At 46.9% G+C, this 15,808-nt stretch overlaps 5 protein-coding genes across 5 annotated transcripts; 2 read left to right on the forward strand and 3 right to left on the reverse strand.

Annotated features, from left to right (window-relative positions):
- Window positions 1–36: 36 nt before the first annotated feature.
- Window positions 37–1,712, forward strand: BX661DRAFT_145898 (P-loop containing nucleoside triphosphate hydrolase protein; the record flags this gene model as incomplete). Its single annotated transcript, XM_051533141.1, has 2 exons — window positions 37–127; window positions 259–1,712. The coding sequence occupies 2 exons, from the start codon at window positions 37–39 to the stop codon at window positions 1,710–1,712; spliced, it is 1,545 nt and encodes a 514-aa protein (XP_051389363.1).
- A 4,553-nt stretch (window positions 1,713–6,265) lies between these two features.
- BX661DRAFT_200378 (acyl-CoA dehydrogenase/oxidase) lies at window positions 6,266–7,734 on the reverse strand (the record flags this gene model as incomplete). The annotated part of the gene is made up of 3 exons (XM_051538403.1): window positions 6,266–7,424; window positions 7,579–7,618; window positions 7,662–7,734. The coding sequence occupies 3 exons, from the start codon at window positions 7,732–7,734 to the stop codon at window positions 6,266–6,268; spliced, it is 1,272 nt and encodes a 423-aa protein (XP_051389364.1).
- A 1,619-nt stretch (window positions 7,735–9,353) lies between these two features.
- Window positions 9,354–10,454, reverse strand: BX661DRAFT_131323 (P-loop containing nucleoside triphosphate hydrolase protein; the record flags this gene model as incomplete). The annotated part of the gene is made up of 1 exon (XM_051532562.1): window positions 9,354–10,454. A coding segment is annotated over one exon (1,101 nt), but the record flags the coding sequence as incomplete, so codon positions are not given.
- A 2,285-nt stretch (window positions 10,455–12,739) lies between these two features.
- Window positions 12,740–13,708, forward strand: BX661DRAFT_124392 (DHHC palmitoyltransferase-domain-containing protein; the record flags this gene model as incomplete). Its single annotated transcript, XM_051532429.1, has 3 exons — window positions 12,740–12,992; window positions 13,239–13,470; window positions 13,639–13,708. Coding segments are annotated over 3 exons (555 nt in total), but the record flags the coding sequence as incomplete, so codon positions are not given.
- A 270-nt stretch (window positions 13,709–13,978) lies between these two features.
- On the reverse strand, window positions 13,979–15,617 carry BX661DRAFT_59225 (formyl transferase). The gene has a single exon (XM_051539295.1). It carries the CDS (start codon window positions 15,539–15,541, stop codon window positions 14,009–14,011), a length of 1,533 nt encoding a protein of 510 aa, XP_051389367.1. The 5' UTR covers window positions 15,542–15,617; the 3' UTR covers window positions 13,979–14,008.
- Between the last annotated feature and the right edge of the window lie 191 nt (window positions 15,618–15,808).

Below are 15,808 nucleotides of genomic sequence, written 5' to 3' on the forward strand. Positions count from 1 at the left end.
AAGCACTTCAATTCGTTAATTCCGACAACACTCATCATGTCATCTAGCGACATTTTCGCAGTCAATGCGGCCGCCGCCATCAATGCGTCGTCTATCGTCCAGGACTATCGCGTCAAGCCCACTATCGGTAAATAACCAAATGTAGTAATGTGCGGACACTGTGACAAACTCAGCTTGAAGCTGGCCACACTTCGCTTCATTATACAATACACAGACCTAATACATCTCCAACCCCTTCTTTATTCATTTCTTTTTTAGACTACAGAACGGTTTCCGGCGTCAACGGGCCCTTGGTCATTCTCGACAATGTCAAGTCCCCAAAGTTCTCTGAAATCGTTACGCTCACGCTCCCGGACGGCACCAAGCGTGCGGGCCAGGTGCTGGAGGTGCAGGGCCAGCGTGCCGTCGTGCAGGTGTTTGAGGGCACGTCGGGCGTCGACACAAAGTCCACGCACGTCGAGTTCACTGGCGACACGCTCAAGATGCCCGTGTCCGAGGACATGCTGGGGCGCATTTTCAACGGATCCGGTAAGCCCATTGACAACGGACCCAAGGTATTTGCTGAGGACTACCTGGACATCAATGGCATGCCGATCAACCCCTACTCGCGCATCTACCCGGAAGAGATGATCCAAACGGGTGTGTCCGCCATTGATACGATGAATTCAATTGCGCGTGGCCAAAAGATCCCTATTTTCTCGGCTGCCGGCTTGCCGCATAACGAGATTGCCGCACAGATCGTGCGCCAGGCCGGCCTGGTCAAGCCACAGGTCACCAAGGACGTGCACGATACGCACGAGGACAACTTTGCCGTCGTGTTTGCCGCCATGGGCGTCAACATGGAGACGGCGCGGTTCTTCAAGCAGGACTTTGAGGAGAACGGCTCGCTCGAGCGCGTCACTCTGTTCCTCAACCTGGCCAATGACCCGACCATCGAGCGCATCATTACGCCGCGCCTGGCCCTGACCACTGCCGAGTACTACGCCTACCAGTTGGAGAAGCACGTGCTGGTTATCCTGACCGACATGAGCTCGTACGCTGATGCGCTGCGCGAAGTGTCGGCCGCCCGCGAGGAGGTGCCCGGCCGCCGCGGGTACCCCGGGTATATGTACACGGATCTGTCGACGATCTACGAGCGCGCCGGGCGCGTCGAAGGCCGCAACGGGTCGATCACTCAGATCCCCATTCTGACCATGCCTAACGACGACATCACCCACCCGATCCCTGATCTCACAGGATACATTACCGAGGGCCAGATCTACGTCGACCGCCAGCTGTATAACCGCCAGATCTACCCTCCAATCAACGTTCTCCCCTCGCTCTCGCGTCTGATGAAATCCGCCATCGGCGAGGGACTCACGCGTAAGGACCACGGCGATGTGTCTAACCAGCTCTATGCCAAATACGCTATTGGCCGCGATGCCGCTGCCATGAAGGCTGTGGTTGGCGAGGAGGCGCTTTCGCCGGAGGATAAGCTGTCGCTTGAGTTTTTGGAGAAATTTGAGCGCACGTTTATTGCTCAGGGCGCTTATGAGAATAGGACGATTTATGATTCGTTGGATTTGGCTTGGGGCCTTTTGCGGATTTTTCCAAAGGAAATGCTCAATCGTATTCCGCAGAAGGTTATTCAGGAGTTTTATGCTAGAAGAGAAGTACCTAGTGTCGAGGATGATGTGGAGGAAGATGAGGAGGACGAGGATGAGGAGGATTGAAAAAAAGAAAATGAATATATGCTTGTTGGTTAACAAAAATACTTGTAGTGTTTTGTATTTTTTTGCTTTTTTTGGTTCATATTCTTTACATATACTGAATTCATTTATAATTTTAGCGTGTATGGTCATAATTATAGGCGTTTATTGGTAATATTATGTTTGCAAAAAATAAAAACTAAATTTAAAGAACAATAAAATACTACCATGCGTGCTATTGCTGCTTGGAACTGACAGCTTGGACTGCACCTTTAATAATAATAAAACTGATTCAACAGCACTGAAAAGGGCTGTTTCTATTTTTTTTTAGATTTGCCTTAATTTCATTATAATTTGTAGTCACACCCCCAAGTAAAAATTAAATAATAGTCACTGGTTATGCGTGCAAGAAATTTATAATTCAAGAGTTTGAATTTCATTTTGCTCTTTCCCAAATGTGATTACATTTCATAAGCTCTTGTTAGCTTTGGTATTATTTATCATTTGGTTCGCTCTTTAGTCTGACCAACATTTTCTTATATATTTTGTAAGACTCCTTTTTATCTAATGGTATGAATCTTACATTGATTGTGTATTCCTTATTTTTGTTAACAAAATTATACTCTCCTAACTTATACAATTTATTTTTAATTGAAATTGAATGCTTAGATAATTTTGTATCGCCCTTGTCAATTGCTTTGTTGTAGAGTATAGAATCACCATCTAGGTTATAAATACGTAATCCATTAAAAAATTCTACACGTTTTTCATTAACAAACTGAAAACATCCTTCAGCATTATAATGATTCAACATAGTATCCATTATAGTATGAAAGCTAAGATTAGATGATATGCGCTCCATGATTATATTATCTTTTTTACCCACTATTAAATGTGCGGAAAATAAAGTATCTTTTTCAGCATTATTTTTATCAATTACTTTAAATACTTCAGTCGAATTGGTTGATTTGCCTGCCATTTGTAATTTGATAATGTCCAATTGATTGATAAATTTGATAATGTATACTTAGGATTACCTATATAAAACTGATGTGCTAATGTAAATGTTGATGAGTCTGGTGAGATAGAGAATAAAAAATTGCATAGCCTTGTCCTATCTCTTGCCTTTTATACCTGTTGTCCTAATAGATAAACAAAATGTCTAAAAAATATTTATACTAATAGAAAATAATAAAAATGGGTGGTCACAGATAAAAAAATTAGACCCAACCAATTTTTTATTTTACTCCCATTTTAATAATATTTTATTTTTACATTATTTTGGCATTATAATTTATTTTCCAATAAAAACTTTAAATGACTTATAATTGTATAAACTTATTTAAAAGCATTTTATCTATGCATCTATTGCAACAAAAAATAAAATAAGGAGTATATTATACTCCCATATGTTTCTTTCAACTGCTCGGCTGCTCATTCGCCCTCCATATCTTGGCATTATTTGGTGTCACTCTAGCAAAAACTGTGCACAAGAATTGTAAAAAAAGCTAATTTATTTGTAGCAAAATAGTAGACAATTATCTATTATTACAAAATTTTACACAATTTTATTTTAAGTCTTGGTATTTATCTGTTTCAAGTGTTGAAAATAAAAAATAATAATATAAGGATAATTATTTTCCACGCTCTATAATTCTTCCCAAGCCTTTATCATTTTTAATTTTTACATTTTGTAATGTACAAAATTTATTGAAACAAAAAACTATTTAACTGACCTTTAGAATGTCTCATCCGCGTAAAATAGCCAACTTTTTTTATAGAAAGCCAAAATCAATTTTTTGCAGTGAAAGCAGCTGTTGAGACTAAATATGCATGTGGTATGAATATGCATATTTGGTTGAATTTGAAGATTAGCAGATATTATTTATTAAGATAGCGTGCAGCCCAATTATTGGCCCGGATCTATATTATTATTTTTTAGACAAATAAGCAAAATCTATACCATCAGAGGTCTCTATACCCCTTGTTAACGAGTGAATCCAATTAATGTAATCATAAAACTATCTTCAAAAATTAGGAAAAAAGAGAAGCAATAGAACTAACAAATGTTGTTGTTTTGCCTTTTTTATGACTGTGAGCCTTGGTGCTCACAAAGAAAAGGGCGACTGATGGGTGTTAGGCTACAAAGGAAGTGTGTGCCCAACAAAAGCACTCATTCACTATTTTTGTAAATAGTCTTGCGCAAACCTTTTTGGATTGGAAGTATTGTTGGGTTGCATAGCATTAATTCTGCTAAAGGTAGCCCTCCCTTCTATTTACCTTTCTACGAGTCCATACAATTATTGTAATACTTTATTCGAATACTCCACTCGACTAACCCTTAATAGAACTATAATAAACAGTAGTGGAATGTACAAGAAAATTATATAGCAAAAATCTATACGAATTGCTCATCTTCATATTTTTTCAACAGATTGTTATGAGAGAGGGAGGTGAGCACTATGGTGGTAGTGTTAGAAAAGTGAGTTTTTATTACTAATGTTTCTAAAGTGCTACTAGTACCAGCCTAATCTTATATATGTGTCTCGTTGCCTTTGTTGTGCACATTGCCCATTGTGTACTCTGTTGGTGAGAACTGGCTCTCCTATGAGCAGACCGGTATCTTGGCAAGTCAATGTTGTGGTTTTTGTATACGTGTGCACTCACGCGCGTGCATAGCAAAATGGGGAGCATGTCTGGACACCATTATAATTCCTCCCTAATTTACGCCTGCATAATCCAATTAGTGTCCTATCAACCGGCATACAGATGGAAACTTGTTTCGCGATTCTCAGCCTTGAAACCCACTTTTATACCTTTGGGCTGCACAAAATTACACTAACTTAGAACTACTAAACTTTATAATACCAATTTTAATCATACATTATCACAACAATATACCTATAATGTTTTTAAATATGGCAAATCTTAATATATATAATCTACTCTATACCAGTACTAGAGATAAACACCAAACAGTAAAGGCTATTCCTATCCCTTTGGCAACTACAACATATGGTTTTTTAGATATTATTAAAAATGATTTAATAATTTGTGACAAATGTACAAGATTGGAAGCCGACGGTATTGTGTATGCACTTTTTATGTGTGACAAGAAGCATTATATAGAATATGAAAAAATAATAGATGACCTGTTATAGTAAGAGGGGGGTGTGAGGAGCACTAGTTGTCTAGTGTTAAAAGTTAGGGGTGATTTTATAAAAGGTTTTATTACTGATGTTTCTAAAGTACTACTAGGGGCCAGCCTCATCTTATATATGTTCCCAGTCGCCTTTGTTGTGCACATTGTCCATTGTGTGCTCTGTTGGTGAGAACTGGATCTTCTGCGAGTAGACCAGTATCTTGGCAAGCCAATGTTGTGGTTTTCGTGCGTGTACGCTTATGCGTGTGCATTACAGGATGGGGAGCATGTTTGGGCATCAGTGTGATGCCTCCCTGATTTACACCTGCATTATCCAATTAGCGTCCTATCGATCAGCGCGCAGGTGGGAACTTGTTTCGCGGTTCTCGACCTCAACATCTGCTTCCATGTCTTCAGTCTGCGCAACAGACCCAAAAATTACTACCATTATTGAGCATGTTAGAGATATGATTAAGCGTTGGAAAGTTGAAAATATAAGCGATATACTTTTTTGAATCAAGAATATGTAGGAGATAAGCTTGTCAGCATACGTTTTTTCATTTGATAATGTTGATTTTATTTAGTAATTAGAAATGGGTTTTTTTAAATTAATTTAGACTATTTGCGTTTAAAACTTTGGTTTAATTTTGGTGAGCATAGATTAATTGTGACTTTACCAGATATCCAAATACTGGGCCTTAGCCCGAAAATATACTTTTTGAGCAAGGCCAATATGCGACTAGTACTGGTTCACTGCCTCCTCGTAGTCTTTTTTTGGCATTCTGGTAATCCAAATTGAGTCTACCATGCTAAAGCCACGTGCGGCCAAGCTCCTCTTTAGCCTGAACCACTGACTCCTTATTAATTAAGTCCTCTTTCCCCAATATTGCACAGGCCTGCGAGCTTGACCGTGAGTTGGCTAACAATATTCTGCCAGGTTCTCCTATTCCTATCGTAACTTTCCATTATTTCTTCTTGCGTTTGAATAAGTTGCTTTAACGACTGCGTATTGGGATCATCATCTGCAAACTTGAGCTGGAAGAGCAGATTGCCAGTGACCACTGCGCGCCTGAGAGCAAATCTTTCCTTGGTCTCACTTGCTATTAGATAGCTTAAATTTTGTTTCAGCTCGTTGATTTCTGCTTAGAGGATGCTTTTTTTGTAGTCAAACATGGTTTTCTTGAAATAAAAGTAATTGAAAAACGTGAAGGAAAATAATGAGAGTAGAAAAAGGATTGGCGAATAAAACCATGTGCAGAAATAAAAAATAAAAATCAACTTGTGCTGTTATGTATAGTCAGAAATGCAAGGTCGATGCAGGTGTTGCACAAACATTAATAAAAAGAGCGTTGCTATTAATATTAATATTAAAGGACAATGCATGCTAGAATACAACAATTGCATGTTTTACAAATCATTTCTCTAGAAAAATTTTTTAAGCCATGTATTGTTTGTTGAGCTCGCGGCCAATCAGCATTCTCCGGATCTCGCTTGTTCCAGCGCCGATTTCGTAAAGCTTAGCATCGCGTAGGATACGGCCAGTGGGGTAATCATTGATATACCCGTTACCGCCCAAGCACTGGATAGCATCGAGGGCAACCTCGGTGGCACGTTCAGCGCTGTAAAGAATAACGCCGGCGCAGTCTTTATTGCTGACCTTCCCCTGGTCGCACGCCCGGGCGACCGCATAGACGTATGCGCGCGACGCATTGAGCTTTGTGTACATATCAGCCAGCTTCCCCTGCATCAGCTCAAAGGTGCCAATGGGGACGCCAAACTGATGCCGCTCATGAACATACTGCGCTGCAGTATCAACAGCAGCCTGCATAAGGCCAAGAGGTCCGCCCGAAAGCACTAGGCGCTCGAGATCCAGCCCTGACATCAGCACGTAGACGCCGCCGCCTTCGGCGCCCAAAACGTTCTCCGCCGGAACCTCGCAGTCCTCAAACACCAGCTCGCAGGTATTGGACCCGCGCATGCCCAGCTTATCGAGCTTCTGGTGGGTACTGAACCCCTTAAAGCCGCGCTCAACAATAAATGCGGTGATCTTATTCTTCGCGACATCTGTCTTGGCGTACACAACTAGGGTGTGGGCATCGGGCCCATTGGTGATCCACATTTTGTTTCCATTCAACACATACTTGTCTCCGCGCTTTTCCGCGCGCAGCCGCATTGACACGACATCGGAACCGGCGCCGGGCTCGGACATAGCGAGGGCGCCAACGTGGTCTCCGGAAATCAGCGGCGGCAGATACTTTGCTCTTTGGGCATCCGTTCCATGGCGGTTGATTTGGTTGACGCACAGGTTGGAGTGCGCGCCGTAGCTCAATGCCACCGACCCCGAAGCGCGCGAGATCTCCTCCATGGCTATGGTGTGCATGAAGTAGCCCAGGTTAACGCCCCCGTGGGCCTCTCCAGCGGTCACACCGAGAAGACCCATGTCTCCGAATTTTTTCCACATGTCCATGGGGAACTCATTGTCGCGGTCGATTTGGCCGGCGCGTGGAGCTAGCTCGCGCTGCGCAAAGTCAGACACGGCTAAGCGGAACTCCTCCTGCTCGTCGGTGAGCCCGGCGATGGCCGAATTGTACGTGCTCAGCCGCGCGGCTTGCGGGGCATTTCTCTAAGGGTTGGGTTAATAGGTAAAATGCTCTGAGTTGTATTGATGTGATGTGATGTGATGTGATGTGATGTGATGTGATGTGATGTGATGTGATGTGATTCAATATGGATTGGTTTGGTTTGGACTCGCAAGCGGTCGGACTCAAATGAACTGTATTGGACTTGGCTCGGCGCAGACGTGCGGAGACTTACAGCTAACAGGTTTGTACGAGCAGCGGCCGTGGCAGAGGCAGAGGCAGCTGCGTTGGATCGTGCGAGAGATGAAAGGGCGCGGGAAAACATTGGCGTTAATGTACTTAGTGTTTTAAGAAAAATAAACAGAAAAATAAAAATAAAAATAGTAACAAAAGCCAAGCTATAATGAAAATGATGAGGAAACAAGTAAATGCAGAAGCAAGAGACCAGCTCCAAAGTATAAATACCGCTTACCAACAGGCAACGTAAGCCCAGGGGCGAAAACGAACAAAGTGAGCAAAACATGGCTTTTTTTGAAATGGCGCCTCATTTTTGCTTGGAAAAAAGCGACCACTTCAAATGTTCCCACGGCCATTTTGTGCACTGGGTCGCCCATGCGATCCCTTTTGTATTATGATTCTGTATTCTCGCTTTTTGTTTAGAACAATCCCATGTGACATCAACTCAGTCCGCTCATTTCTGTGCTCCCATTTGTCTGGATATAAAAGCGTGGGAAAAAGAACAGACGAGGCCCATCGCTACCATTCAAATTACAAAAAAATGAAGCAGACCCTTCCTTTGGTTTGGCTCCTGTGACCAAACGAAAAACAATTTTTGTTACTAAGTTTTATACTTTACAGCATCGCTACTAAGCTTTATCTTTAATCAGTGTCTGGCATGTGTAGCCAAAGTGCCCGTTTAGCAGTTTCGTTGTCTGCCTTTTCCCGCGCCGCCTTCACGCGCTCCTCAAGCATCTCCGCGTGTCTCGAGACTTTTCCGCCGCCGTGAGTCAGCCGCAAAATCAAATTCATCGCGCTCCCTCGCGTAAACCCACCAGCCCGCAAAGAAGAAGAAGCAGGCTTGGTATTCCCAGTCCTCGAGGAAGAAAAAGAAGAAGACGAAGAGGCAGGCTTCGCATCCCCAGCCCTTGCTCCACTCTCCCGAGGCTCAAAGCTCTTCCGCTGCACAACCTTGCCCACAACCGACCTGGGCAAGGCGTTGTTATATTCACCCTTGGGCACGCGCAATCCGAGCCTCGCCAGGGCACCGATCTGCGCCTCAGTCGGCGGCAACGCGCGCCAAGCCGCAGTCCACTTGAGCGTATCCAGCTGGTACCTCTGCACAGTAGCACGCACCATAGAGTCAACGCCATGAACGGCATGGTCGAGCGTCGGCGACATGAGGCCGAGCGGCTTTTCCACACTGTAGATAAACTTTCTGCTCTCAACTCCAGCCATCACCAGCCGCTTGCGCTTGGTGCCCTGCCAGAGGCTGGTTTTCGGGTCGCGCGTGAGAAAAAATAAGTTGCTGCTCTGGCTCAGCAAGTAGCGGTCATACGAGATACATACCCACGAGAACGAGCTGAGCCTGCGCAGGTTGCGGCTACCGCAGGACAGCGCGTCCAGCTGCTGGCACCTGTCCATTTGCGCTGTGTCTGGGATCTGGCCTTGGAGCGTGAAGAAGCCCAACGGGTCGAGCTGCTCCTTGGCGCGAAACCCAATGGCCTCCAGCGAGTCCGGCAGCTCGCCGCCAAAGGCCAATGGCTCACCGGCGTCCGTCGCGTGCACCTCATTTTGCTCAAAGACCCGCTGATTCTCCATAATGCCACTGAGCTCGCGCTCGTCCTCGCTCATCGCCTCGGGCTCCAGGCCATGGAACACAAAGTCGCGGTTCTGTTTGTCCAAGGCATCTGCATCCAGAATGTCAGTCTCCTTAAGAACCAGCGCAGGGTCAAGCCCGAGCAGCGTGGGCACGGTGACTTGCGTCAGATCCCTTTTGAACGAGTCGACAAAGTCTACCACAAGGCAGTCTGCTTTCCCGGGAAACAAGCGCATCCCGCGGCCGATCATCTGCTGGAACAGCACAGCGCTTTTCGTCGGCCTGGCCATCATGATGCAGTCGATGTTTGGAATATCCGTGCCCTCGGTCAGAATTCCGCAGTTGACCAGGACGCCCAAAGTGCCGGCGCGGAACTCGGCCAAAAGCCGCTCGCGCTCGGCCACCGGCGTCGTGCCCAGGACGGCAGCGGCCGGCACGCCAAAGTGCACAAACGCCAGCGCCAGGTCCTTGGCATGCCTGACATCAACGGCGAAAACCAACGTGCTGCGACGGCCCGCTGCCAGCGTCTGGTGCGCCTTGACCACCGCCACGTTGCGCTCCTCGGTGTTCACCGCGGAGCTCAGCGCGCCCGGGGCAAAGTCCCCAGCATACGACCGGATGCCCTCCAGCCGACCGCCGGTGCGCACCGTAACCAGCCGCAAGCTAGCCAGCCACCGGTCCTTGATCATCTGCACAAAATGCCTCTGGAAGGTGATCTCGTCAAACACCCCTGTTAGCCGCAGCCCGTCCGCGCGATACAGCGTTGCTGAGCACCCCCAGACAAATAAATCACCCGTGCAGTCGAAGTACTCGACAATCCGCGCGTACGACTCTGCCGCCGCATGGTGGGCCTCATCAATAATCACACACTTGAATCTCCGCGGATCATGCCTCTGCAGCCGCTCAGACCCGCGCCGGCCCAGGGTCGGCACGCTGGCAATGATAACGTCCGCTGCAGGGTTGGCTACCCTTGCGCCCTGATCAATCTCCACCACGAGGTGTGGAGCTGCGCGATGGATTTGCTGCGCTGCCTGCACGAGGAGCTCCTCGCGGTGCGCGAGCACGAGGGTTTTTGTCGCTTGTGGGGTTGGGTTGGGAATGCGCTGGAGAAGGCTGGAAAAGATCACAGTTTTACCGCTGCCCACTGGGAGTGACACTGCCTGTCGCCGTATGCCGGCGCTGAGCTTGCTAAGACATTGGTCGATGCATTCGTTTTGGTACGGCCGCAGCGTGTGCGTTGTCTGGTGTCGCCTGGGCTGCTGCTGAAGGGCTTTTGATATGGTGCGGGACTGGGCGCGTAGGCGGAGCGCATAGGATATGTACATTTATTTGGCAGTGTGAATATTGAATGAGAGATATAATAATTGATTGAAAGAGGCTGTCTATCGTAAACAAACAAACAAGTTAATAAACAAATGAGGTAATGATTTTATTTCATTCTCTTAAACTTGCTTTAAACAAGCCGAGACGTTGCGGGTGGATAGGGAAGAGGAATGTAAATGCAGCAGATGAAGAAAAAAACTAAATCTATTCATAATCAAAATAACAACAAATAATCCAAAAAAACCTGTTTTAGTTCAATCGGCGGTGATATTACAATTGGGATTGTTATGGCAAAATTATAAATGACCATTATTTAGCTTAATCGGAATAATAATTTAAAAACATATTATGTCTCGTACGATCAACTTTGTTTTTTGTTGTACGTATTGAACGTAAGGATTAGAATAGATTATGAATGTTTTTTTCTCAACATATAAATAAATAAATTAAAGACAGACGAATGATTTACTTGCAGTATACTCTCCCCTTTTTTCATTTACAATAAAACAAATTGCTGCTTGCATCTATCGCTCCTTGCATTAAGCACTATATCGAATGTCTTTTTGTCTATTTCAGAAATTGCCACATTGGAAATAATTGTTGAAAAAGAAACATGATGAAAAAACTTTACCCACCAAATAGATGCATGAATTGGAGGGGGCAAGTAGGTGGGAGATGCTGAGTGAGTGAGGAACAGACATCTGGAAAAAAAACAGTGGAAAGACGCCTCATTTTTGTCACTTTAGCACTCTTTTAAAAAAATACGTACATTCGCGCAGACGAGGGGCACAAAGAAAAAGAAAAAGAAAGACAATCCCTCTTTTATATATATTTCTATTTTGGTTAGCTTAGAAAGCAAAAAAAAAAAATACGTTGTTCTCTGAAAGAAAGAAAAAAAAGACCTTATTTTTGTCTTTCATTCTCTTTTCACGTAGTAAAAGTTGATTGTTGTTTATTTTTATTTTTATTTTTATTTTCTATAGGAATTTAAATTTACCTCTTTTTTTCTTTCACTTTAGCTTTTTTATTTTATTTTTTATTGCGCTTTTTTCAATTTTAACATTTATTTTTTTATACTTTTTTCATGGGGGGCGTTCTAGTTTTTCTTGCAACCCACATTATATTATCTTAATTGGCCATAGTGCTCCCGCCTCATTCTTCATTCTTCATTCTTCAGTTCTTTTTATTTATTATTTTTTTTGTACATTTATTTTTCTATTCAATTCATATACACTTTTATATTATTATTTTCTGTCAATATAAAGAAAGCAGCAGCAGAAAATAAATAAATAAAATGACCAACCCACTACCGTCACCACAAGGCCACCATGAGGCGAGACCAAGGCGGCCGACAATAGTCCAACTGACACCCTCCTCACCAGCACGCAGCACCAAAAGGTACTCAGAAACACCGAGCACATCAAACATTTCCTTTGCCCAGGCACTGTACGAGCCCAACCAGGCACAGCAACAGCAAATACTACAGCAAAGACAATTTAAGGGTGGAGAAATTGTACAGAGGCCGGAGCAGGGCCGCGACTCAATGACGCCCAGCACGCACAAGGTCGAGACCTCCCCCTATTTCAGCCCTGATTTATCAGCAGCAGCTGGAGGTAGTAGTGGGGGGCAGAAGCGGTATGCGCATGATTACCCGCCGAGAGATGCTGGTATCAAGTTCTCGCCGCCGCTTAAGCCCATGCAGATTCAACAGGCTCCGCTGCTGGCCAGCCAGTCATACTCTCAGCTGAGTCTCTCAGGGAGGTCGCCGCCAATGTCACCCACCAGTGTGCACTCTGCGGGCAGCCCATCAAGGACAGCAGCACAGGTTCTGGGGCGGGAGCAGGCCTCCTCCAACAACAACGGTAGTAGCAGCCAGCACCAGCAGCCTAATAGCATCCGGTTTCTGGGTCCGCAGCGCCAAACAGTCATGCGCATGTCAATGAATGAGCGCGTTCCTTTGGTTCAGATCAGCTATGAGGACGCGTCACCGCATGGGCGCGGCAACAGCAATGACACGGACCTGACAGCCAGCCAAACACCACTGCGGCGCGTCCCGCAGCCCGTGGGGCTCTACGAGCCGGTGGACGAGAAGACTCGGCGGAAGCATCCCGGCAGATACACGACCGACGGCCAGCGATTGAAGGAGCCGATCTACCAGCTGTACGACCACGACAACTGGCATCCGTTCTGTGGGCGGTCAGTCACGGGCAGTCGGCCAGCGCCGTTTGTCGTCTCGGTGCTGATCATTTCAGCGCCCGTGTCGCTTTTTGCTGCTCTGGTGTGTCCCTACCTCTGGGTACATGTGCATAAGGCTGCGGTTATTGTGTTTGCGTACTTGGCGGCGCTGACCTATACTTCAATGATGATGTCGTCGTTTACAGATCCTGGGATCATCCCACGCAACTTGGACGCGATCACGGCACCCGACAACTACGTGGTGGCCGGTGGCAACTGCAGCAACAATGGGAATTCCAATGGCGGCGCCCAGGCGGCGGAGAAGGCTGAGCCTGGCACGCTGGTGAGCAGCGGCGGCGCTGGCGCTGATAATGACGCGGGAGACTCGCTGCGACACAAGCATGCGAAGGACCAGCCGCCGCTGCAGTACCACTACAAGCTGCCGCCGCCCTGGGTGCAGGTGGGATCGCCTGGTCAGACTGGCGGACCCTTGAGCATCTACGATCCTCCGGCAGCCCCCGGCCAACGCCCGTCCAACGACCCATACCTGGCGTACCCGCCAATGACCAAAATGGTGACGGTGAACAACACCCAAGTGCGACTAAAGTACTGCGAGACCTGCCGGATCTACAGACCGCCCCGGTCCTCACATTGCCGATTCTGCGACAACTGTGTGGAGAACGAGGACCATCACTGTATCTGGCTCAACAACTGCATTGGGCGCCGTAACTACCGCTACTTCTACTCGTTTTTGTTTGCCACAACGGTGACTGCGCTGTACATTATTGCTTTCAGTCTCGTGCGGCTTATCTTGCCTGTGCATAGGGAGCAGCCCGGGTACGAGTCGTTCGCACACAGTGTTAGGCATAACCCTGTGGTGCTCGCAATGGTTATATATGTGTTTTTGACATTCAGTATGGTCGGCGGGTTGTTCGGGTACCATACGATTTTGATTAGTCGCAATATCACTACGCATGAGGTGCTGGGGGCCAAGCACGCGATGCCGCAGGCGCACGAGACGGAGGATGGCCCTGGTGGTGGGCGCAGACCGATGACGGGCAGCCGAAAACCATACTTTTTGGCCGCCGCTAGCCCTTATTCTAAGGGATCGTGCCTGGCCAATTGGGCTGTGGCACTGTGCAGTCCAGTGGCGCCGCCCAATGTGCAGTGGCGCGCGCGTGTGGACCCAGAGGGAATCGAAGAGCTGGCAGTTCTGAGGCCGTAAATTACCCTTGATTTCTTGATTTGATTTGATTTTCAATTGATATATTGCTGTATGTTTATTTCATTTGCGGGCTGCAGGCTGCGGGCGGTCCACTGGCCCATTGTCGCTGTCGCTGTCGATCGTGTCTTCGTCGATTTCTTCGAGCACGTCGAAATGCGTGTCGTCATGGTCCACCTCCTCATCACCATCCTCCTTGGCATCATTCTCGTTGTCCTCATGGCCATCGCACGCCTTCTCCGCGCGCCTGTGGTTCAGCCGCTCCCTCCGCCTCCTCTCCCTGTCCTCAGGATCCACATAGTTCGGATGGCCAACAGGGTAAACAAAGTCAGGCGTTAGCATCTTCGACCCAACCGGTTCCGACAGCATACGCATAGCGCCGGATTTTCTCAAATACCCATTAACAAACTGTAGCGCAGTCATCATAGTCCGGCCCTTGACCTTCAGCATACGCACATGCAGTCTTCGGCCATCCACACAGGGAACTTCCAAATACGGAATCTTGCGGCGGTAAAACATTGACCCAGGCGGATAATTCGCCCACTTGGGATCCAGGGGCTCCAGTGGGTTGATCGGGGTGGACGAGCCCACTGGTAGCTTCACGGGCGGCTCTTCGGGCAGGTAGAGCTTGTGGAGGAACAGCTCACGCATCTGGGATTTTTTGCGCAGCACCGTATGCATTGTCCATAGTCCGTGGAACGCACGGTACCGGCGCACTATCTCCTCTGCGCCCATCCGTTCCCAACACACCCTTGCCTCCTCTCGCGCATACACCGGCGCCCACGAAGCCCTCTTGTGATCCTGTTCAACCGAATGCGCGCGTACAAAATCTAGGTTCTCTAGGCACTTGACTAATAATTGGCCGCCCAAGTGCCCGAGATCCCGCAGGATGTCCGACCGGGTCATCGTTGGCGACAGTGGCAGAGGGATTTGCGCCAGTACTTGGCCGCCGTCCATCTGCGCACAATCATACTCGCACACCGTGACGCCAGTCACAGAGTCCCCTGCCATAATTGCCGCTGCCACTGGCTCTGCGCCCCTGTATTTAGGCAGCAACGACGCGTGTACGCTGAGCACGCCCCTGGGAAACTGCCCTGCGAGAGCAGGGGGAATCCCGGCGTCGTATCCGGCAACCACTGCGAGGTCAAACCGCCCCCCTGTATAGGGAAACACCCAGCGGTTGAGGTTTCGGCTTTGCACATGCTCTGTAGGAAGATCAAATTCGCGCGCGTATGCGTCCACTGGCGACTCCCAAACAACGGTGGGTTGCTGGTGTTTTTTTTTATAAGTGGATTGGGGGTTTCGGGGTATTGCGCTGGGTGGACAGACTACGAGGAGTTCCCGGATTAACTGTGTTTTCTGTGTGTTTTGCGTTCCCTGGTGCTGGGATTCATGGAGGTGGCTGAGGATGCTTTTGCCAAAATCGCTGGTGCCAAAGAATACAATACGTAAGGGGGTGGGTGGTTGCTGCTGCTGCTGCTGCTTTTGGGTGGTGCTGTGGAATATGCGAGAACCTGTGGGTCGGATATAATGGAGATGGGAGATGGCTGGCAAATGCGCCTGTTTGCAGTATGAAGCACTACGGAACAATAGCATTTTGTTTATTTTTGATAATGTAAAATGTAAATAAAAATATAGATTTTTAAGGTGGCATTGGTGGTTGGATATTTTGATTGTCCAAATATAAAAGTATTTCTTGAGAGCTATTTTCTTTTCTTGCTTGCCAGTATTAGTTTGATTGTGACTCAGCTTAAGGGGCTTGAGCCATGTGACAATTCAAATAGTCAAAATCAATAGTGCTAAAAAATTTCAAAATGCCAAAGCCAAAGCCAAAGCCGAAAATAAAAACAAAAACAAAAACAA

The sequence above is a fragment of the Kickxella alabastrina genome (genome assembly GCF_025024165.1).
Source record: "Kickxella alabastrina strain RSA 675 chromosome Unknown BX661scaffold_25, whole genome shotgun sequence".
In the NCBI taxonomy this organism is placed as follows: domain Eukaryota; kingdom Fungi; phylum Kickxellomycota; class Kickxellomycetes; order Kickxellales; family Kickxellaceae; genus Kickxella; species Kickxella alabastrina.

Excerpts from the sequence above, each read along its gene's own strand:
- BX661DRAFT_59225 (XM_051539295.1), bottom strand. The coding sequence starts at position 15,541 with ATGCTATTGTTCCGTAGTGCTTCATACTGCAAACAGGCGCATTTGCCA.